The following is a 25796-nucleotide window of genomic DNA, read 5'->3' as shown; positions in this document are numbered from 1 at the left end:
GAGGAAGTCCACGGATTGGTCCAAAAGTAACGGCTCCGCGGACGTTACGCCACTATCCCCGAAATACGTCACTATACCCAAGAAGTAAACAAGGGGACGGGTAATAACCAGAAAAGCATGACATGGGACCTTTAAGACCGTGGAGGATACACATGTGCAGCCTCGAAATTTCCCGCAACGAAGGACGCCGGCCTCGGTAGAATTCCAAGCATCCTGGACATTAGAACAGTCCTTCGGCGGGACTCGGTGACGTAGTATCCTTGAAATAGTGGCTCTGGAGCAGCCTTCCTCGCCATTGAGAAACACCCACAGCTTCAGCTACTGAGCTCTTATTCTTTTGAACCAGCTTCCTGTTTTTGACAGGGAGGCAGACAGCGTCCCCATAATGTGACAGTAGTCTAAAGACCTTCCTTTTTAATAAAGCCTAGTAAGGGCTGGTTTCAGGCTTCCCTAAAACAGCCTCCTGGATCCTACATTTCATTGTTTTTTATTGCATTTGATTCATTTAATTTACTCTTATCTTATTTGTATTTTATATTTCTATGTTGTAATTGTATTATATTCTTCTTATTTTATTATATTTGTTTTATATTGTCATTCATGTCTGTTGATCTGTCAAGCCCTCTGAGACAAATGTGTTTTGACATTGGGCTATAACAAATGTATTTGATTTGATTGTATGTTCTCTTTCCTTCTCTGTGCTTCTCCATTTCTCTCCCATGTTTTGTCTCATGTATGAATCAGATATGTTTATAGTGACAATCCATCATTCTGCTTTCAGGATATTGCTGGAAACAGGATGTGATTACTGAAGCTTTTAGTTTCTACAAAATGGTTTGCAACACGTGACCATCAGCAGATTTCAGATACTGTACAGGCTTAGTTGAAAAAACTGTGTTTGCACTGATGCTTTTGACTGTACTCTGTAGAAAGAAGTATTATTTACAGCCTCCTCACTTTCTGGTACAGAGCGTTCCCTTCCACTTCCAGCCAGTGTTCAGTATTGTCTTATTGACATGTTGGCCTCCCTATAACCTCTACTCTCCTTCAATCTATCATCTCCATCATCTATCAGACATCCATGCCCTCTGCCCTGACACTGACAGCATGACATAGCGACTCAGAGTCACGGGTCACCGGAGTGAGCAACACGCGGCAATAACCAGACTTCTTAAGCAGGGTGTAGAGAGGTGGGCAGGTGTGCAGCATCACACCTGGAGACAGTGGGCCCAAAAGTGTTTTGTGGTAAGGATGTGAAGCGACCCCTAACTGTGCCAGGTTCATCGTGCTGTGACAACTGAGCCGTGTGTACTTTTGAAGCATTCATATGGATCTACAAGAACATGTAGGCCTTCTCTTTGGACAACAAAATAGCAGGAAGCATTGTTCATGCAACCTCTAACAGGAAACTCCCAGCTTCATAGTTCTTATTTTATTTATAATAAGACTCCAGTGTTATTCCCTTCCCTTGCATGACACAGAACAATGTGTACATTTTTGGTTAAACTCTTCTTCAATTCATTTAAATGTAAAACTACATTGCATACGTTATAATATGTGCTGTTTGTATTCCCGTGTTTATCCTGTTCCTTTAGCGATAGGTTAGCTTATTCTTTTGTGTATATTTTTATGTTGAGTGCTCATTATTTACTATTTACATATATATTGTTCCTTTGCTAGTATGTATTTATTTATTTAATTTATATATTCATTTACATTTTTAATTCTCATGCAATGCTTTTTTTCATGCTGCTGCAACACAACAATTTCCCATTTTGGGATGAAAATAGTATTTTTTTATCTATTAAAATCTAATCTAATATAAGATAATCAACCAATTAACCAGTGGTAGAATGTATCATATTCAAGTGTTGTAATTTGAGGTATTTGCAATTTACTTTATACTTCTACTCCACTAACATGTACAGGGAAATATATTTTACACTATTAATCTGACACGTTACTTTACAAATTAATATTTTTGCATAAAAACAACAGTAGTTAACTTTAGTCTAAGTTATCTCAGTGGGTCTCAAACGTTTGTTTTTTTCGGAAATTATTTCCGAGGCACACCTTCATATGATCATTATAGGTTTAAAGCAACAAGATAATAAATGAAAAACAGTTATGAAATACTATATGACAGTAAAACAGTAAAATATCCATAAAGAAAAATAAAATCTGTTTACAGTTCAGTTTCATATGGGTGTTGAGAGATGTATCCATAGATCTCTTCATTTTGCTCTCAAAGTGCACCAGATTGATGCTTTTAACTTCAATATAAAAAATAAAGAAAATGTTCCCGGGGGAGCATGCCCCCGGAACCCCCCCCCTAGAGGATATTAGGTCCACCACCCACTTATAAACATAGCACTTTACCCCTATATGCCGTGAGCTGATTATCGAGCCTTCATTGTAACAAGTGTATATATACTGTGTAGGTGCATGTGGGGCGTGTTGCATTAGAACATTCCACTGTAGCGCCCGGTAGATTAAGGGAAACCCTAAATCAGGGGTACTCAAATACAAATCTTAAAGGTCCAATAAGGTTTTTCAATAAGACAAAGGTCCGTTTATTACGGTCATTTAAACCTTTAAACAATTGCAACAAGATTCTTAACACGAGGTTGTATGCAGCAGTTTTCATTGTTATTGTGTCTGTGCTTGATCCCTCAGAGTCGCAGTGTAAGAGCTGCACAGTTATGAGTAAAGGCAGCTGCACCCTCTTTCATTCAGCATTCCCATTATTGCTTTATAAAGGTCTTGCCCCCTTGTGTGTCCACTGAGGTTCGTCAGGCCCAACACATCTTCAACAAACTCCCCCTTTGCCTCATCATAAAAACTCACAAACACCAGCAACTGAGCATTGTCAGTGGTGTCAGTGGACTCATCCACAGCTAAGGAAATGCACTGTGCATTTTTTATTCCATCACAAATCTGATTAATCAAATCACCAGCCAGTATTTATGTTCTTCTGGTTGCTGTGAAATCTGAGAGGGGGATTTGCTTGATTTGACCTGTTATTTCCTCTTTTTGTTTGCCTTCAAACATGGTCTCCATCACTTCAGTCATGCATTCTTTTATACTTCAGTTGTTATCCAGTGGAATGTCCTTACCTACTGGCCTAGTTCAATCAAACACCATCTTATTTGACTTTCTCAGGACTTAAAACTGTTTTTTGGGGGCAGACCCCCACAAAGAAAAAAAAATATTTACACACGTATGCTCATCCGTGAGCAGAGCATCACGTTGACATGTCTATTACAGCTGAATGCGGCGATTGCTATTTTGTTCAGCTAAACGCCTCACAAAATTATTAAGATCAACAGCTTTAGTGCGTTTTGATTCAATGCTGAGTACAGCCGCAAATACCTCATTCCTTCAGTACTTGGGTCTGAATGCTTCTCGTTTTGCACCGTCCCGTTCAAATGAAATCGCCGCCAATCGTATTTCCACGCTCGCGCCAGGGCCGGGGGACGGGGGAGGGGTTACAAGACGTGCTGCATTCACTTGCACTCGGACATTAGAGCATTAGCATGTTTCCCACCGTCATTCCGCGAAGACCCGCCCTACTGTGCCTTTGATTCGCAGACTGTTGGTGGGGGGGAAAAAACGCTTACGGGATGCTGAATGTGATTGGACCAATGCGTTGACAGACACACACAGACAGTGGAACAGTCGGACATGCAGAGCGCTGTTTGCAGTGGACATAGCGGAGAATTTTGACTCGTTGTGTTGTGGCGATGTCTCGCAGATAACACAGATAATACAGATAATACAGATAATACATATGAAAAGTATAATTTGCTCAGAGTCCAGAGACAGTTGTGGTTCGGTCCGGACAATTTGAGGATGCCTGCCCTAAATGTTTGAGCACCCTCTGTGAAACGTCAAGCTACCCCACAGCACCCCCAAAAGAAAATCTCTGGCGCCGCCACTGATGTCCGTGCGTGTGTGAGCGCAACAGTGTGCGCTTATGTTTGGGGCGATCGGGGGGGGGGGGGGGGGGGGCTCCAAAACAATATTTGCACCGGGCCAATCACAACCTTGTTACGCCACTGCTTCTACAGTATGGTATTACTAATTTTAAAGGATCTGAATACTTCTTCCACCCCTGCTAGTAACCTCGCTTGCTTCGTCAAGTTACTTATAACAGCTTGTCAGTGCTTGCAACACAATGACAGTAAGACGGTGCTTCTATTGTGTCAATGAAAGCAGTCTACACCTAGCCCCCCCCCCCCCCCCCCCCCCCCCCCCCCTCCCCTCCCCCTTCGGGCTTTGCACGAGACAGAACACTGCGCCTGGCTGCCATCACAGCAAAGAGGCCAGTGGTAAAAGGCCGGCTGATGTTGAGCAGGACAATGTGGGAACGCTGCTGAGCGCTGAGGTGATGAAACACTGCTGATGCAGGTGCAGTGCCAGTGAAGCCAGGACACAAGGAGAGAATTAATCGCCTTCTCTCTAAGGAAGCCACCCTCAGCTATATAGAGTGGGGCAGAACAAGTCTTTAAAGGTCCCCTATTATACTGTTTTGTTTTTCATCAATATATTATAGGTCTCAGATACATACAAAACATGTCTCTGAAGTGTTTGTCTGAAATACCAAACACTGAACATTAGCTTACCTTTAGCTTAGCGGTGGCGACGCGCAATGCTACCACGATGTAGTTTGTTTACAGCCATTATGTTTTTGCATTATGCTTCGATTATGTGGAGATTATCTTGCTAAACAAAACGTGTAAGTAAACTTTTGTTTGCCAGCGATCTTATTTTCTCCAATGAAAAAATCCAATGAAAAAATCGTGCTGCTTTTTGTCAAGAGACCCTCTGCGATGCTAACTTCCGGGTCAGCCTACAAAAAGACATCATCAATGCACCACTCTACTGTATGTACTCTTTATCCCCAACATTATTATTCACACCAATTGTTGCTTTGACTTCTTTAAGAAAAAGTTGTTTTTAGAACGAAATATCCCAAAACAGAGCATATTCTTCATGAATGAGTGTTCAACAAGAGCAACGCTACTGAAATCTTCCATCTAAAAAATCTCACAAAACTTGTGGATAATAATTCTCAGTCTCATTTATCCAGTGGTATGTTTACCGTTTCACAAACACATGCATTTTCGCTGAATCCTTGCTAAGTCTTCCACATAAACAATAACAAGGACAAGTGGACTGTTGTTCTCTTTAACACTATTTAGTCCCTTCATATGCCACGGAGGCATTCAAGAACTTTACTTCATGAATCCAAGGTAAAAAATGGTAGGCAATTGATACACAAATGATAATTTAGAGTTTCAAGGAGAGACCTTACGTGCTCATTGTCCTTTTGTCTGTTTGTAAAGTGAATGCATATTTTCAGTTTGAAGATATGCATAAAAGAGTGTCCACACAGTCCTTCAAGAAGGAGAAGCTGTGTGAATTAGTTTGTATCAATTGGGGAAATGCAGAAGCAGAGTCTCCATATGTAGCCTACTGTTTAATTTCAACTTCAGAGTGTGAGTGCATACAGTTCCTTTCTATCACAACTTCTGTCCCTTATCTTGCTCCCAGACAAAACTGTGGTAGAGATTATTTTTCAATTTCCTAACTTTTCTCTCGGAGAAAATACATTCCCCTGTCCTCATCAACCAGCCAGATATCATATATTCCCCAAGTGTCATTGCCGTTTAACATTTATGGACGTGATTAAACACTTTGGTGTGGTTTAGTAATCGAAGTAAGAATTATTTTCATAAAACAAGTGTGTAATTACTTATCAGTTTGCCTGTGGTTTTCTCTCAGTGCCAAGATCAATTACACTGTCCTTAGAAATGATAAATAATGAGGAAAGCTTGTGGCTAAACAGATTTCCAATATTTCACCTAGGAAGATTGGAGGAAACAGCTAAAGCCAAACGGATGAATTAATGAGTCCCCTGTTGTATCTTAATATGTTTACTGCGACCCTTTTACCATCCCACTCCTACACTGCTTGGCTTAGGATGAGTGTCTGTACTTTGATATCATCTCACTGGATTGTTTGTGAGCATGGCTTTTCAAAAAAACGAAACGTATGTCAATAACAAGTTGGAAATGTTGTTATTAAGTACTTTCTTGCCCTTTGAACATTTCTGCCCACACAGATAATCCAAAAACCTTATAAATGTTCACTTCACAACAACAAATGCCGTCAACCTTTTATCAAATTTGATTAATAATGTAACAATGAAAATGTATTTTTAAATGTTTCGATATTGCGATTAAAATGTGGACTATTTTTGACATATGCATGGCTATATTTCTTGAGCATATGGTGCAACTGCAGTATTTTTTTAATGTTCACAAAGCTCTTAATTTTTCTCATACTGCCTGTGCTGCAGCATCTCTTTTCACCCTCTGTCTGAAACCAGAGCCCAGTCTGCTCTGATTGGGCAACCACTTAGAGATGTTCCGCCCCTAATCCTATCACGTACAAGTCAAAGTCAAAGTCAACTTTATTGTCAATCTTCCAGTTTGTGTGTACAGACAGAGAGATCGAAATACTGTTTCCCACAATCCTGAATATAAAAACAAATATATATAAAATAATAAAATATGTATATATATATAAACAGTCAAAGACACACTTTTACATGTGTACACATTAAGACCTAAATAAAAACACAATCAATACAAAATAATGAGCACTAGCCAATAGAAGCGTGAACATAATTTCTGCAATTTTAAATTGATCAATTAAAATGGCCTTCACTCAGTTATCAGGTGGCTTACTAATTTGAACGTTTTTCTTTGTACAAAGCCATACAAAACATGTATTTAATCAGCATGATTTGTTGATAACAGTATTCGTATTTTGGTGTAGATGCAACACCTAAACATTTTATATCTTTAAAATAACATTACATGTCACTTGTTAGACACTTTTATCCAAATGACTTACATAATCAATACTGTGGGCAGGAGCAATTTGGGGTGAAGTGTCTCAGGGACACAACGACATGCTGACTGCAGTGGGGTTTGAACCTGTGCTCCCCTGATCCGAACACCGGAGCACAACCCACTGCGCCACACGCCTCCCATTTATCTGCAACCTTGGCGGAGAATGTTCTTATTGAATGTTTTCTAGATGAACACGTTTTTGTTCAGCGAGGACAGTGTGCCATCGTTTCTCAAAACTCCAAAGTAATCAAAGCCTGCCCTTTTCATATTTGATCTTGTACTCTTCTTCTTCTTTTAATATATAAAACAACACTGCTGATTCCAAGCTAAGGGGATTATACCAAAAGCGTATCTTTCTTGTACCTCCCAGATATAAAACAAAGCAAGATACATCAGCCAAATGAAAAGGAAAATGTGCTCTCCCTGTTTGTAAATTGCTTTTGGCAAAAAATTAAAAAATTGAACATCCTCCAGAAATTGTTCTCAGAACATGAAAAGAAAACTTTAATTTTCAAGTGACTATGCCTTTAGCTCTGGCAATGGACAGACATCGTCCCTGTGTCCAATCACACCCGTTGTATAACTAGCTTCTATATGCACTGCATTAAGCATTGTAGCTGTGTCTCATAATAGGATCCACATTGATTAGTTATACCATGACGGTAATAACCAGTAAATTAAATCGTAGGCTATAGCTCTCCTGCTGTGTGCTGGGCTGTTTAATTAGTAATCCAAATAGGAAATCAAACTGAAAGCGGAGTCAATAGCCGGGAAAAATGTGCAGTAATAAACTGGGTATATGGTTTACCCCACAGGCCCATAACATCTGTCGTATGTCAAGACAGATCAAACGATAAGCACCCGATCCCTTCAAAGGCCTGTGAGGAATGATCAGCCCAGGCTATTTAGACTTCCTTATTCATTCCAAGGAACCTTTATTTCACCCTCTCTAAAAGTCTCCACTCATATAATAAACCGCCAAGTATTTAGTTCAAGATTAAACCTGAGGTACCTGAAGAGATGGAGGCCAGGCGAAATGCATCGTGGTGTCGGCTTGGAGCTACAGGTTCATACGGGGATGAGTCATCCATGTCTCCATCTGTAAACACAGTAAAAAGATGAATTAACACTCAAGTAAACAGCATTACAGCAGAGCATTAGCAAAGACAGAAATAAGAATTAATTCCAGCTATGAGGACCTGAAAAAACACACAAAAACTCAAATGAAATTCAGTTCATGAACACTGTAATACATTAAACTGTAATGATGTCATTTCCCGGTATACTGGCTGACCAACAGTTGACTCGGTTTGGTATTTTCTTCATATGGAAAACAGGATGTTCATCATGGTCGAATCATTTCCTTTTTTGAGAGAGTATTTTGTCTGTGCTGTGGTTTGATTTGGGGGAGCAGCTGAAAGATTAAAGCCCCAGCAACAATGTGTTTCCAGAGCTGTTTGTAGAGCAAAGAAAATGTTTTAAATCAGATTAGCACTCAATTGACTGAGTCTCTCCCGTGTGCCTGCTTCTCTGTAGGCCCTAATCCGGAATTTAAAATTCATAGCCATTCGTTGTGATTGAGACAACCCCTCCTGTGTGTAATAGCTTTGCATTCTGATCCCACCAGAAACACAGCCAGGGTGTTGTGAGGAAGGTTTGGAGGCCCGCTGCTACAAATGAGAAAATGTGAAACCTGTTGGAACAACACTGCAGTCTGCCTACCAATCACTACATCCAAACAATCAACCTGATCTCACCAGAATGCGTGACTCCACCACGACTCCTTAACACCGCAGTGCGTGGTGGAGTAACGAACTTTGCTACATTTACGTGTCTGCACCACGCAAACAACCCCAATGCAAAGTGAATGAGGCTCCTTTGTCGTGGTGCACACTCGCATTTCTACAACGTCCAAACAATAGATATAGTACATTTTGTTTATCAACATCCTCTTTCCCAGAAGACTGATAAAATGTTGTCTCGTAGCAGTTGGGTAATAGGTTGGGATATTGGGGTGCGTCTGTGTGCGTGTGCGTGTGGGTGTGGGTGTATGTGTATGTGTATGTGTGTGTGTGTGTGTGTGTGTGTGTGTGTGTGTAGTGTGTGTGTGTGTATGTGTGTATGTGTGTGTGTGTGCGTGTGCATGTGCGTGTGTGTGTGCGTGTGTGTGGGGCAGTATGTTCTCCATTAAAACTAATCAAAAGCACAGGAAATGATGTACATTGGCACACAGTTAAAAGGAATGACTAAAGTTGGATAATTAAAGGAATTTAGAAAGGGAATGTTCTATCATAATTTGTCCACAGAGTAAAGAAAAACAGCCTCAGACCAGCGTACTGCAGGGTCGCCGCTGTACGCCGAGCCCTAAATCTCCACTATCAATCAATAATGACAATCATAACAAGATGGAACAGCTCAGCCGGCCATTCTCTGAGCACATATTGACATCTGGCACAAGTGAGGATTGTAAGTGTGTTTAAGAGAGAGAAAAGGTGCCGAGGAGAGGCAGACCGGAGAGAAGATAAAGACAAACATCGGCAAACAATCGGAGGGGAGAGGAGTAACACATACATTGTAACTTGAATCACTTAACGTTTTGTGTGTACTCAATGTACATGTCTTGTTTGTGTGTTCTGTGTGTGTATTGAAGGATACGGTAAATACTGTAGACTGTATAGCTCTGTTCAGTATTTGCAACCTCTCAAAGCACTTTATATAAGTCAGCATTCATACAGAGGCAGAAGCTGCCATTAAAGGTTCCACCTGCTCAGGGACAGTGGTGGAAGAAGTACTCAGATACCTTACTTACTGTAGGTAAAAGTACTAATACCACAGTCTAAAAATAAGACAAAAGTCCCAAAAAGTTACAGATGTATTAGCAACAAAATGTATCAAATGTAAAAGTATTCATAGTGCAGAATGTCTCTGTTAAAACTAACAAATACATATAAACACCTTTTGGATACTTTTTGAGTAGATAGTATTCATAAACACATCATGTTACTTGTGTGAAAAGTAACTAGTAACCGGGAATTGTCAAATAAATGAAGTGGAGCAAAACATACAATATTTCTTTCTGAGATGTGGTGGAGTAAAAGTATAAATTGGCAGCAAATGGAAATCTTCAAGTAAAGTAGAAGTACCTCAAACTGATACTTGAGTACAGTAAATGTGCTTACATACTTAGTGGTACTTTCCACTAATGCTCAAGGAGGCTAACATTCAAACACTTCACACACTGTTGGATACGGGGATACATCTGGGATTAATCTGAAGTATCTTCAACAAGGACACTTCGACATGTTGACTGTGGATCGAACCACCACTCTTCCCTGAACCACAAAGATTTATAGACACAATCATTTATTTGAAAGTGTATCTCTGTTTTCATGTTTTCCAGCTGACTTTGCGTCCATTTAGTTTTGACGTTTCTGCCAAGAGACAGATGCTGGAGATCTCTGAGTAAGTCTAATTACAACCATTACCTTCTGAAGCCTTTCAAGAGTTCAGCTAAGCACACACACATTTATTTTTGCAGCAGTTGACAGTGTAATTGTTTTTATAAAAGAGGGAAATATTCCACAGAAAAGTGCAATGCTTCTTCCATTACAAGAACACTTTGTGCTGCACAGAGCAACATGGAAATAAAGGATGCCCTATCTTTTGTCAGGAGCAAAATAAATTGTTGTGAGGTTGTTTAGCATTTTGTTCTGGCAGCTTCTTCCAGCACAGGGAAGCTTCAGTGCACAATCAGCCTGGGATCAAGAAGTGTTAAAGCACATTAAACTTCATGAGCAGAAGTGTAGAGTGCACTGTGGCGATCCTATAAAACAATGTCAAACCACAACAGTAGCTGTAGTTACTGAATATGAAAAGCATGGATGTTACGAGCCGGAGTGAATCATAAAAGTGCAAAACACAGTATAATCACACACACCCGTAAGTTGTGAGGACAGCAGGAGGCCTTGTTGTACTTTTACCCAAAAGGTGCTCTTTGACAGTCATGTTGGACCCAATTATGCATCCATAATAGAATATTCTTCCCAGCTGTTTAGCGATACGATGTTTTCAGCCACAGGGCAACAACTTATCGCTGTAATTAAGCCTCCGTTTGACTTCATTTGCTCTGACAGTGTGGAGCATGACAGAGCTCAGACAGGCCTTTCCCTGGTTACAGCGAGGGAGGAATTCTGCTTTAAGAGTATTCACTGTCTCCTCCTTCGCCATAAGGGTTTTTATGAAGCTGTTAGGCGCCATCACTCATCCTTTTCATATGCATTATCAATGAAGCTAAACTCCTTCGGTGATGAAAATTATCCTATATGGATTTTTTTAGTGACTTTCTTGGCAACCCGTTTTCGTTCCTGAAGCAGAGTCGTTTTTTAATTACTGTCATTTACTTTGTTTTGTTTTTTAAAGGTGCCCTCTGCTGATTGTGTTACTATTTATTATTAATGTTGATTTAATATCGTAGCCCGGTTTTGCTGCAGGCAATGTTGTGAAAAGACCAAATTGTAAAAAGTATTTCTTATTAAAATAATAACAATGTACTGCAACAGAACTTCTGGTGTTACATTAATCACATAAAGCAAAGCACCGCCTGGAGCGCAGCCGGAGGTCTCCTTCAGAGTCCTGCTGGTTTTAGCACGAACTCGGCCGGTGACAAAAGGTGACCGAGCCTTTTCTCATCACAGCTCCCAAATGTTGCAAACGAGCTGTCAGGCTTATCACAACAGCTTCCTCTTTAAAGCACTCCTCAAAGCATCCTTGTATGCTATAGAAACGTATTAGACGGAACACTGGGGAAATGAGAATTCACATTTTTATTGCATTACGATAAAAATGCATTAATGTTTCCTCTCAACTCCCTCCCATAATGTGCTCATTTCAAGAAGGGGAAAGATAAAGTGATACAAATGCATCTTTTTTTCTCCAATAGTGTTCAACAGAACACAAGTTGAGGCATAAATTCAGTTAGCGGCTTAGCGTTTGAAGTGGTATTGACATTTTAAACTCAATTCCAAACCATACAAATAGAATATTGGATTAGCTCTGAATAATATTTCAAGTCACAATTTCAATCCGTGTGGCGTGGTGGGCAAACAAAGCTGAGGAAATGAGTGCTGAAATGTTCAGACATGCCTTTTGGCTATGTGGATATATGTTAGTATGAATAGTTACACACCTGCTTACTTAAATCAGCATTTTAATACCTGGTGTCTGGTACTGAACGCTTCATCTTGTGTAAATGCTGCACAGCTTCAGTAAATAGCATCTTCATAGCTTAGCAACAGTGTTTGAAGTACTCAGGCCCTTTACTTAGGTAAAAGTACAAATACTATGGTCTATGTATGTACCAGTTTAATTTAGTGTTGTTATTTTTCTTTAATGTAAAGTAATGTAGTTGTCCTGTGTATATATGTATTGCTTTTGGCTCTATGTCTTCGTCCTATGTATGTGATTTTTTGTATGCTGAAAATCAATAAACATATTGATAAAAAACAAACAAATACTATGGTCTTAAAATACTCCACTTCAAGTAAAAGTCCTGATTTCCAATAATACTTAAGTAAAAGTACAAATGTATTGACATCAAAAGATACTTAAAGTACAAAAAGTAGTGCAGAATTATTGTATATATATAACCCAATTCACAATAATATAAAGTACTGAAGTATTATCTGCTTAATGTATTTTAAGTATCGAAAGTAAAAGTACTCGTAATGCAGAATGGATCCGTTTACAGTATTATATTATTATGGATATCATATTATCCTGTTGTGTACATGTAAGATCATTTTAGTTTGTTGACATGGACCAAATGTTGATACTAGAAATACTGTGCAGTAGCACAGTACTGCATTATACCATATCATGTGTTTATATGTACAAAGTAACTCGTAACTGTGAGTGTTAAAATACATTTAATTGGTCAAATGTACATTATTTTACTCTGAAATGTGGTATGTGAGTTAAAAGTATAAAGTCGCAATATATGGAAATACTCAAGTAAAGTAAAAAATGTGTCAAAAAAGTACTTAAGCACTATACTTGAGTATTTACTTCTGACCCTGCTTAGCAACATATTCAGAAGAACATTAAAAACAGGCAGCAAAATATAAACCTCAAAATTAAACATTTTCCATCATTTGAAAGAATAGAAAACCCAATTTTGGATACTGTATATTTATGTTGAGTTATCGACATTAAGCAACTGAAACATTAACTGTGAAATGTAAGTACTGCCGCTGTATAGAATAGATAACAGAATGATAACGATCCAAATGATCTATCTATATAAATAAAAAGTGTTTGGCCCCTAGCTCTGAACAACTTTGGCTGACTTATTCCAACAAGCAGCTATTTCAATTAATGATGCGGAGCGTGAGAAACACAGAGAGAGAAATGGAAGTCCCCATGCTGAGATGACAGCCGCCGGGCCTGCTAGTTGACTTCAGCGACGCGCTTTCATTCAGAGACGCCCTGAACCTTCCTGCCATGAGTGAGTCTTAATGCCCACATCATGACAGCATTCACCGAGCAGAATGGGCCGTCACTCACTCTCCCCTCTGATAGAGAGCCTGAGAACTCACTCCGCTATAATCTAAACCTCGCTATACCTGGCCGCTCTGTCACACTCTCTATACAGCCTCCTGGTGAATGGGAGTGATCTGCAGCACTTCACCTTTCAGTGTGGAAAATCATCAGACAGATTTACGCGGACAAACACTGCCTGTTTTGTCATCATATTTCACTGATCCTTTTTGGGATGGAAGATAAAAAAAAGGTTGAAAAGGAGGAGGAAGAGATTGGGAATGCTCTGAAAGATCCTATTGATCACATCCAGAGGCTATCGACGGGGCCTTCCTCTGATGATGAAGTAGCCACCTAGCGAGTGTGAGGGGAGGGAGGAAGCAGAGAGGACATATTCAGCATGCAGGAGCCTGCTTCCCTTTCCCCTGACATGCCGGGCTGGCTGGAAAAATGTTCTGCTTATGACAGTGGATGGCTAAGGTAATGGCCGGTGACTGCTACCATTGCTCATAGTAATGATGGTTTCACCCAGGAATACTGTGTACCTTTGTAACCCCCCCCTACACCTCTTCGTTTCCCCGATGACTTTTTACCCTTTGGGTTTCTCTGTCTCTCTCTCTTATCATTTATCTACCGTCCTCTCCTCACCTTGAGTCCCATCATTTCGCTCCCTCCATTTCTCTCCCTCCCTGCCTAAGTCAATCATGAAGTGTGCAGCATTCTTACACTGTCAATTTGAGGTAACTTTACACAGCATTTGGGCCATACTTGTGGTATTAGCATGGTGTGGTGATACATTCAATGGGTGACCTTTGCAACTGTGACATTATTGAAAGTGAGGAAAATAAATCATGCCCTGAAATTGTCTGGTATTCTCGTCATCTCATGCAAAGATACAGTCTTCTCCCACAATGAGCTGACACATGACCGGTGGGGGATCTCTCTTTTCTCTCCCTGCAGTGAAAGTTGGCTCAGCTAATTAAACTGCTCTGAAAGCCCCCCACAAAAGAACTTCGATTGCTACTTGAAGACCCGGGCTGGGGTTTAATGCATATGAAATAATGCATGTTAGAGGTGTGGAACTTATCGATTAAATTACTAATTCTACTGCAATCCTGCAAGGCTTTATCCATGTAAGTCCCAGGGCACGGTTGTAAGAGAACCGCAGCTGCCTATACAATATCCCTGTGTGTAGCAGCCAATGTTTCTTTCTTAGTAATTACTTCTTTTATAGATTCAAACTGCAAGACCTCATTCCTCACACCAACTCAGGCCCATTCTGAGCAGAAACCACCCATTATCCATCAAGGACGGCTGCACTGACACATCAAATTTAGCTGCCATTTTTCCTTTAGAAAACAGAATTAATAGGAAACAATTAGCACCATTACTGATGGTTTCAGCGCAGTACGGTTTAACCTAAAGGCAGGGCCATAACAGCTTAGAAATCAAGAATGAAATCTGGCCCCACATATCAGTAAGGTGAATATAATGTATTTTAAAAAGGGAAAGAAATATATCGCCCACCACCACCTGAAAGGTGCTTGTATTTCAAGAGGATACATCAAACTCACATTGTTGCCACGCTCTGTACTGTAAGGTGTTTCTCAGCAGCGGGGCATTGTTTTTTATCACATACACTGAACAAAAATATAAACGCAACACTTTTGTTTTTGCTCCCATTTTTCATGAGATGAACTCAAAGATCTAAAACATTTTCTATATACACAAAATAACCATTTCTCTCAAACATTGTTCAAAAATCTGAAAAATCTGTGATAGTGAGCACTTCTCCTTTGCCGAGATAATCCATCCCACCTCACAGGTGTGGCATATCAAGATGCTGATTAGACAGCATGATTATTGCACAGGTGTGCCTTAGGCTGGCCACAATAAAAGGCCACTCTGAAACGTGCAGTTTTGCTTTATTGGGGGGGTCTGGGGGGGTCCGAAAACCAGGCAGTATCTGGTGTGAGGGGTAGGGGTAGGGTAGGGGTAGGGGTAGGGGTAGGGGTAGGGGTAGGGGTAGGGGTAGGGGTAGGGGTAGGGGTAGGTAGGGGTAGGGTTAGGGTTAGGGTTAGGGGTAGGGTTAGGGTTAGGGTTAGGGTAATGTTGTGAATCGAGTGGCCTGTGTTCGCCTGCCCATACCATAACCCCACCACCACCATGGGCCACTCGATTCACAACATTACCCTACCCCTAACCCTACCCCTCACACCAGATACTGCCTGGTTTTCGGACCCCCCCAGACCCCCCCCAATAAAGCAAAAATGCACGTTTCAGAGTGGCCTTTTATTGTGGCCAGCCTAAGGCACACCTGTGCAATAATCATGCTGTCTAATCAGCATCTTGATATGCCACACCTGTGAGGTGGGATGGATTATCTCGGCAAAGGAGAAGTGCTCACTATCACAGATTTTTTCAGATTTGTGAACAATATTTGAGAGAAATGGTTATTTTGTGTATATTGAAAATGTTTTAGATCTTTGAGTTCATCTCATGAAAAATGGGAGCAAAAACAAAAGTGTTGCGTTTATATTTTTGTTCAGTGTAAATTCAACTTTGAAACACTTAAAGATTCAGGCCTCTCAATGGACCTTAGTAACCGGAGACGCTCATGCTGCTCATAAGTGTCTGAACCTTGTTTGCTGTAGCTAATGTAACTTACAGTTCCATCTCACGGACAGAGGACACACTGCAACTTAAGGGCCTGTTCCACCAGGGCATTATACGGTGAGTCTGCTTGGACTTGGCTTAAGATTGATTACCTTTCAGTCTCAGGGTAGACTCTTTGGTTTGCTTTCAACTAAGTATGATATTTTCAGTTATCACACCATAGCAGGAGAGAACTCTCTGGAGAAAAGAGAGAGGTGCATGTCGCCCAGTTCGACGCAGTGGTTGTGATTTTAAATCTATGTTATCTGAAGTGTATTTTGGTAAAGGATAACTTCACTGGCTGCAGAAAAACACAATTACACCAACTGATGCCCCACCACCTGATTTTGGGACACAAGTGATTGTTGATTGGCTGGTGATGGTGTTATGGTTTAGCAATGATTAACACACATCTCACATGCAAGGTGACGTCCCTTCTCTCCTTTGTTTTTCTGAAATTTAAAGGGGCCCGATTAAGTTTTATTGGGTTTTCCCTTTCCTATGTGTGTTATATGGATGTAGTTGTCCATGTAAATGGTGCAAATATTCAAATCTTCCTTCCTGGATTTGAATATTCAAAATGACTATTCAATATTATTATTGAATAGTCTCCATTAGACTCCTTTCTCTTCTTCAGTAACATCACTATTTAATATTCATGTGATAGGCTATGGGGCGGTTGCCCAATCACAACAGAGCCGGCCAGCTAACCAATCAGAGCAAACTGGGCTCTGGTTTCAGACAGAGGGTGAAAAGAGGAGCTGCAGCACAGGCAGCATGAGAAAAATAAAGAGCTTTTTGAACATTAAAGCATGGAGACATGTCACAGGAGAGGAACAAAATACAAATAAGCACCTGGAAATTAGCATAATAGGGCCCCTTTAATTTCCGCAAATAGCAGGCTTAAAAAATGAGAATTGAAATAAACAAAAGTTTCAACCAAAGTATAACTGATTCATTTTCATCAGCAGGAGAACAAAGGCAGGTTGCTTATGCCTTTTTTTATGTTTTAATCTTAATTATAACTTAACACATAAATGTATCCAAGCTGCAAGTCTTTTATTAGTGGAGGCAACTCGCAACATCTAAAATAAAATACTGCAACAAGAGACTTGATGCCTACCTCTAAAAACACACTATCCTATCACTCAGTATTTACTTATTGCTTCAGCATCCATTTTGATGTTTGCTGAATGACATCAGTGGAATAAAACAACACGGTGAGGCAATTCATTTAAAAATGAAGATCCTTCAAGGCTTGTTTAAATCTCTGGATGAGGTTGGTTTTTTCATTATTCTTCCCATGACTTTGCCCCCAAATTGATTCTTGATGTGAGTTATTTTATGTGGTAAAGTCTTTTGGTTTATGAAGTCCTTTTGATCTAGAAAATAATGATTGTCTAGATAAAAGAGTTGCGCAGAGTTCAAATTAAATTCTCTCTTATTCGAGTACCAACGCTCAAGGCTTAAGGGCGGTGCTTCCTTCATTCACATGTGGAAAAAAAATGGAAACAGTTTGGTCTAATTATGACAAAGTCAAGAAGTGCACACGATCCCTCATAAATGTATTAATGCACATTTTTATTTTATATATAAAGTAATTACTATTTAAAATTTCAGAAAAAACATTTTGTACCAATGATCATATGTTTTCTTATCCTTTCTTACTTCAGAAAAAACTGAAAAATGTTCAACAACAAAACTGGTATCAAATATGCAGCCTAGTAGAAGATAGGCTTCTAAAAAAAGCTCAGCTGTATAATGTTATGTTTAACATTTATGAAGTCATAGCAAAAAATCTTAAATGAATTTAATCTGACATAAATTCCGTTCTTTGTAATATTTTGTTCCCACATACTGGATCTTTCTACTCCGAGCTTTCATGGTTATTCACATTCATGTGTGCACTTGTATTGAACTGTTAACAACATCCCCTTGGTTCGGTTTTAGAAATAAACAACATACACGCATTAAATTAGGTATTGCCACAGTATAACCTTGCTCGTGGCATGCAGTGGAGCATTGTGCTGCTTTGCGTTGAGCTGATCTGGCAGCAGGGCATCGTTTAAAATCCCAGTCCGTCCCTGGTCAACATCAGCGTTCTCTTCACAGACATGATGTTGAAGCCCTGCAGGCAGCCGAGAGGCCGACTCCCTGCTCCGGTCAGCACGGGTCATCAGATACAGCCCAACTTCGAGCCGTGGCCGGATTTTAAATGTTCTACCTCAAAACCTATATATGTGTATATGTATGTGTATATATGTGTATGTGTATTTGTATTTGTTATGTGTTGTGTGTGTATGTAATGTTGTCTTAGTTTACATTATTTAATTTCAAATTCTGTTCTTGTACACATCCCATATTCTATTGATATGTATATAGTCTTTTTACAGTGCTTTTTATTTTGTATTTTATTATATATGTTGCATTGGAGGAGCTCAAATCAGAATAGTTTAATTGCCATTTCTACACTGTAGCTTTGTGCATATGACAATAAAACCTTTGAATATAGAAGTTCGGGTGTGTATGTAAACCCATTATGAGTGAAGTTATATACATGTTACATGATTCTTTTGCAAAGAGCATGGGAGTGGTGTCGACATGTGTAGATGAATATATTATATATGTCTATTTCTTATTTATTTATGATTGTATTTGACGTTAAAATTGGATGACTATGCCCTCCCGCTTCTACTACTTTTGTTTTCTAGTACCTTCTCTGTAAGGATTGTTTGTATTAATATTGTATTGAATTAGTAGAATAAACACTTTATAATGGCTTATGGTTGCAGCAAAGTGGTTATACAGTATAGTTGTATGCTTAAGGCACAAGAGATAACTTTTTTAAATGGATTTAATCACATAAATACAAACATATGTCCAGGTCTTTTACAAGCTCCGCCCTCTTCTGTCTGTCATCATTGTCCTTCTCAATCTCTACTCCTCTTTTTTAGTCCTTAGTTCCTCACTTTTCTTATCATTCTGTCTCATCTCCTCTCGAGCCATTCATATCTTAACAAGAGTAGAAGAACATTTGTCAAAACTACAGTACGCATCATCTTACCCAAGAACTACATCCAAACCTTCCAGCTTTGTCCACAAATCATTTTCAAATTGGTTCAACACCATTTGGAGAGGGTGTGTTGGGATTTGACCCTTCGTGTTTGTTTCCAGAGATGGATGTTGTACATAGATTGTTTCCAGTTAACAAAAGCGTGCTTGACTGCACAGTGGATCGTGATTAGATTAAAGCTGCACTTTAAGAGCTTTTCGTTTGTGTTAAATCGGGTTTTTATCTCCGAGGGCGACAGGGCCAAAACAGGACAGTGCTGAGAGACATCTGCTGAGTAAAGAAACAAAAACTCTGTGCACTCAAACACAAACTCTTGGAGTGATGCCGAGCGCCCGCATGTTTCTTGGGTGAGGTGAGAGAAAGAGATATATAAAGGGAGACCAGAAAGATCATTATTGGGAGGGGGGGGGGGGGGGGGGGGAAGTGTTCAGAACGAGAGAGAAAGACAGGGAGGATGGCAGAAGGCCTGGGGAGCGTCCATGTCATTACATTTCCCTTGAACTCATGTCAGGGACCCTCTGCTGCCATCAGCCTGATGAAGTGTATAGCTGGTGCTATGAGCAGTCGTCCTGGCAAATCACTTCACGGATCGCCGCACAAGAGCCCTGAATGCTCTGAGCTGTGAGACTGTGCAACATTTTCACCACACGTGTAAAAACTGCCGAGCACGTAATGTCCTCCATGTTTACATGGCATGACACTTGACATCAGTCACACAAGCTTCGGCCATGTGTACATGGAGTAACGTCGCTCTTGGGTTAAGGACTCACTTTTAGCCCGATCCCCATGGACCCTGCATCTCCATCAGCTCTGATTTAGTCAGTTATGTGAAGCATATGGACCAAGAGACATGTCAATCCAGGAGGCTGCCTTATGCTCTCTAAATGTTTCACAACGTGCAAACAAGAAGGTTAAAATAAGAGTGCTATTTAACGTGCTGCGTAAGTGGACACATAAGGGCCACTGAGCTATACAATTGTAACCTAATATGGAACACTTTAGGTGAAAACCAATAAGTCCACCACAACAGGTCTCTGCGATGTAATCCCATTATAGCTCCATTGCCTTAGAGTGGGTGAGGAAAGAAGGAAAGCATGTATTTTTCATCAAGGGCTTCTGGGTATCATTACAAGAGGGCATGAGGGAATAAGGCATCAACAAGGGTGTGGAGTGCATCCTTATTGTCTTTGCCCGGAAAGTACACTCTTAGTTGAGATTGGAAGAATCATTTAAAATAAATGTTATAATGCTAAATGAATACCCTAAGTCACATACATTAACATCTATAGAGGTGTGTTGCACTTTGACAGACTGCTTACTGCCGCAGTGCGAGTGCTTCTTCTAGTAGCTGCATGACCATGAGGCTCATGAAGAGCCCTGCTATGCAGTTTCAGGAACAAAACCATTTAGCATGGTGTGAGCTGGATTCACGGCCACAGGGGGAATACAGAAGGAAACAAATGACACTAAAGTTCCAGGTTGTTCATAATGAGCTGACGGTGAGAAATGTGGAAGGAGCAAGTTCTAAGTTATACATTTGTAGTTTTACAAAGCATGATTTAAAGAGGTGTAATTATGTTGCAGGTTGTGAAATTGCCACACCGTTAAACATGATGTGAATTTGTGAGACAGAGAATAGTAAAACCGTCTGCCTCCTACCTTCAGTGAGTCCCATGTGGATGGTCCAGTAGTTCTGCAGACACTGCAGCTCCTTCTTCATGCCCCTCTTGCAGCGGCAGTCATACAGAGGACTGACCAGGAGCACTTCCAAGGCCGCCTGGCACTCCCTGTTGTTGTCCAGCATGGCTTCCTTCTCCTTGCCCACAAGGCACTGGCGCATCACCCGGTACCGAGAGCTGCAGTAAGCGTTCTGGTTGCACATGTCACTCGCCTGGATGCAGTCCACCCACTCCGGCTGAGCTCCAGGCCCAGACCCGGTGCCCGGAGATCCTGGAGAACCACTGGTCAAGGAAACGGACAAAGCTGAGGGAGTCTCCCAGGAACTCGCTGACTCATCTGGGGGACAGACTGGTGTGACAAGACAAAAAGGGCTCAGAAATCACACTTGAATATGGGGAATTTTGGATTTGTGTGTGTGTGAATGCAAGTCTATCATAAACCTGCTTTCATTTTGGGTTATTTTTTACATGGGACCCATAAACAGGTTTCATGGCCTGTGACATGCCCACACAGGCCAAGGCGTCTTTCAGCAAGACAGTTACATTCCTCATGTTCACATTACACATATAAATCTCTCCATGGGGTCTTGTTGAGTTCCTGTTCAATTAATATTCAGTGATTTTCTGTTCTCGCTTTAGTGCATCTAAAAACAAGTGAGACTGCGGCATTCAGGCTCCTATTACATGTAATTAAAGGAAGACTTGATCAATTAAGTGTATCTAATTATCTCACCTTTAAAAAAAAAGTGAGCTTCCCAATATCACATCCAGAAAATAACACTTGGCTTTGAGTAAACAATGGTGCACAGAACAGTCAGGTGTTGCGTTTGACATAAGTCAACATTCAAACACTCTCACTCACACACACACACACACACACACACACACACACACACACACACACACACACACACACACACACACACACACACACACACACACACACACACACACACACACACACACACACACACACACACTAACTACAGGCGGTTCTGGTGAAATGACAAGAGAGACCCCGTGTGGTGATACTGAGCATCGACCCTCAGAGGGGAGGGGACACTGCATCAGTATCAGAGAGCAACGTGAAGTCACATGAAGTTAACTGTGAAAATATTTTATCAGTCAGACGACTTAAACTGACGCACTGGCGTTTGTGGATGACGCTCATGATGGTAATTAGGATGATGATGATGATGATGATGATGATGATGATGATATTTTTTCACATTAAACCAAACACTAGTGTGGTGAACGCTCAGTTATTTTCCTTAACTGACTAAAAGCTGTGGCAATAATGAAATCCATCCTGTGGGTTTTGAATGAATCAAAAATAATAAGTGTTTCACTCGCACACCAACTTCGCCTTGTATCTTTGACATTAAACATAATTGATCCGCCTAAAATATAACAGTATTTGACCACACATATTCATTTATAAAGAGCAGCATGAATATTTTGCCCTCAAGCAACTCATGCATGAGAAAAGTGGACACAGCAGAAAATGCCCCTTGGCAATCATTAATAATGTCAGAATGTATCCATCCTAACATTTTTAATGCCTGAATTGATCACATTTGCGCACAATTATACATGTTTTCCATATTTCACTTCTCACCTAAGAGCAGGAGGAAGATGTGAACGCACATCCACACAGTGACAGACTTCATGTTGGAGAGATGAGTTAGGGTCCAAACGATGAATATTTCCACCTTGTCAAAGGTTAATTCCCCTCTTCGGATCCTTGACCCGTGCGTAACCTAACTAAAAAACAAATACAAAATAAATATCCTCTTTAAAAACGCACCTCCGGAAAAAAAATCCTCGACCCCCAATAGTAATCCACGATTTTTTTAAATTAATACACTAACCACGACACAGAAAGAAATCCTCTGATATTGAAGAAAAATGTAAAATCAAATGCCAATCAATCAATCAGTCAATCCATGGAGCAGTTTCTCAGGGTCCGTCCGCGCTGCGTTCATTCCGACAAACTACTGAGACTTGATCTATCCGCATTATAAGGGCTCACACTGCCCGCTCCAATTGCCCCTTGGAGACAATTTCTCCCTAAAACATTCCTTAAACTGGCGTGAAAAGATCTGTCAGCTATGCCAACAATATCTCTAACGAGGCAGAGGAAGTCATCTGAAAGTGACTACAAAACGCTGACTGGATTGTTTTCTCCTCAACCACTGGCTCCTTCAGAAAGCAGTGCGCTCCTCTGGAGGGAGTGAACGCTTCTTTTGCACTGACTGCATGTGTGTCGAGGCATCACGGCACGTTATTTTATTTAGTTTCTGTGCGCCAGCAGAGGGCGCTGTGGGGAGGGTGCTCTCATTGGAAAACGTGGGTCTATGGTCACAACCATGGTCACTCACAACCCGTCAACGTCAACGCTCAATAAAAAAATGTTACCCGATAGAAAAATCACCAGGATATGTCTGTAATCTATCTGCAGGGAGCTGGGGAGAAATACACCTGCGGTCCTCGGCAGCGGTGAAATTATAGTGACCTCACTTGGCCTGTGAGGTATTTCCTGTGGGGTATTGCCTCAGGATTTTCTGAGAGAGCCGATACATTTTGTGAAACAATTTCTGAGATTCATGTGCAAAATCATTCTTGCAAGATTGCTATATCTTTCGTTAAAGCTTCTTCACAGTCTTTTAGAGAAAGGTGAGAAGTAAACTGCAGCAAATCAAGGGAAGGAATGTGTTGGCAACATGTACCAATAGAATATCTGGTGTTCCAGCTCAAGGGTTAATATTCGATTCAGCTATTTAGCAAATTCATTTTTGGCTGACATTAGTGGTTTACCGACAACTTAGAGAAATATGCTAATAATTTGTATGGACAGGGTTCAAGGGTGGACTCAACAAAGATGACGAAAATGTCATCATTCATTACAGCGAGAGTCCAGCAATTTCTCGTGACATCTGTGTTTCCTCTGATTGAAAGGAAGATTAAAAAAAACCGGGCACAATGCCTGGTATTATATATGTGCTCGGAGGAAATAAGCCCACAAGAATCTGCCATTTTTCAAAGTGGCTTTGCATTAGACAAAATGACTTTGTTGTGCATCATCGCTTAAATAGTGCCGGGAATGTCATAAATCTCTACAAATCTTGAAAACAAAGTCTCTATTTAGAGGCTCTGACAGTGACAAACTGCAAGGCCACTGGCTCATAATGACGTTTGACTGTCAGCCCGGGCTCCCATCCAAGAGGGAAAACAGCTCGCTGCTATAATGGCAAAATCAGCCTCATTCTGCCTATATTGGCCCGGGCTTATTCTCCTCTCCCCCAAGATTTTGAAGTCTCTGTCATTATGAGGACATTGAAAAGCATCATCCTCCCCCATGACTATATCCTGTCTTTCCTGCAATGGTGCTGCAGTGACTGATTCAGCCTCTTCTTCAATTCTTTAAAGCAGGAATGCAGTTTTCAACACAGATTGGCAACCTTGTGCAGCTATTTCCGAAACCGGAGCAATTCCCTTTTTCATTTAACGGATAAACAAGAAGCTGTAAAGTTATTCAAGTAATTTCTGACTGAAAAAGAGTTATATAAACCAGTTCAAGTTTTCAGTTGCTTGAGCAGTGGGCTCAGGAGGAAGAAGACATTTCTTGAAACGCAAACAATCAAGAGAAACATTAGCTGCAAACACAGGGAACAAATACATTTGCATTGTGGATTCCTATTCCTCCATCGCATTATTTCCTCCTATGATTATGCAATATGGATAAATCTTTTTCTCTTTTTATTTATTTTCTTGCGCCAGGCTGTTAGGTCCATTGTGGGACATTATTCTTGTTGGCATTGTATGATTCACCCCCTCTATGGGTATTTCATTTCTCCGTTCTGACTTCATAAAGCATCTGTATTCATTTTTTTTTTATGTGTACGATTAGAGGCAGCCCACAGAGAGACACACGCACATGCACGGCTCTATACTGGTTTCATAAATAAGCATATACTTATGCACACAATCTGTATGTCAGATAACCGTTCTCTCTGTGACAACTCAAGACCGTGAAGATAGGGAATGACAAATCTGGATATTGAAGACATTGTTCTTACTATTGAGGGAAATCAGAGCCCGTCTCTGAGAAGTGTGTCTAATATGGTGAATATAGATGATACCATTATGAATTCATCGGATATGAAATAATGATTGAGATGGCAGTCAGAGTTAAGACCCTGTACAATAACTTGTGCTTAGTGAGACAGCAGGGGGGTTCAGAGTCAGGCATACTCTCAGGGGTCGAATAAGAGCGTGGATATTCTGAAACTGTGAATGTAGGACAGGAAAAACGTGCATACTAATGTGATGCATGCAAATTTTCTTTCTGCTGCAGTAAAGGTGCATTCACAAGTGATTTGGAAGGACTCTCGTTAGCGTGTTTAGCAATCATTCAAACTCCACCCAGGTCAATCCAACACATTTAGCCTTTAAAGTGTTAACTATCTAGAGCAACACATTGAACAAGCTATTGATCCATGGGCTTAATGTCTCACCCTATAATACTTTGCATTGAAAGGGTGTTAGGCAACATTGATAAGGTTTTGCTTCGCCTCACAGATTTGTGAAAAAAGGAAATTTAGCTTGAGATTTATCTGAGGGCAAAGGTTGCGGTATCTCTCTCGGCAGGTCATGCTCGTTAGAGAGAGTACTAATGAACCTAAGCATACAATATTTGCACACACACACTCAGGAAATCACACAGAGCTAACGCATGACTGATTAGATTAGGAATTATGGGCTAATTAATGTGCATCTTGGGAGACCTGTGCAGCATGCTTATGAGGAGACACAGCCCGAGGCTGAGCAGGGAACATGACAAAAACATAAGTGTAGTTAATTCCCAGTATTAAATTAATTATATGAATTCCCAACAGTGCACCACTGCTCTTTTTCCTCCCTGTTTTTTAT

At 40.5% G+C, this 25796-nt stretch overlaps 1 protein-coding gene across 1 annotated transcript in view; it reads right to left on the bottom strand.

Annotated features, from left to right (window-relative positions):
- LOC117561154 (GDNF family receptor alpha-2-like) overlaps positions 1–23109 on the bottom strand; it is a 59183-nt gene extending 36074 nt beyond the window's left edge. The window contains exons 1-3 of the mRNA XM_034238449.1: positions 22483–23109; positions 20845–21213; positions 7936–8022 (exon numbers count right to left, since the gene is read on the bottom strand). Coding sequence (XP_034094340.1) covers positions 7936–8022; positions 20845–21213; positions 22483–22534 — 508 coding nt within the window. The 5' untranslated portion in view covers positions 22535–23109. The remainder of the gene's footprint in view (positions 1–7935; positions 8023–20844; positions 21214–22482) is intronic.
- Positions 23110–25796: the final 2687 nt, after the last annotated feature.

Source organism: Gymnodraco acuticeps, unplaced genomic scaffold, assembly GCF_902827175.1.
Source record: "Gymnodraco acuticeps unplaced genomic scaffold, fGymAcu1.1, whole genome shotgun sequence".
Taxonomy (NCBI): Eukaryota; Metazoa; Chordata; class Actinopteri; order Perciformes; family Bathydraconidae; genus Gymnodraco; species Gymnodraco acuticeps.
The sequence above is the reverse complement of the archived record's forward strand: the minus strand, read 5'-3'. Positions and strand labels throughout refer to the sequence as shown.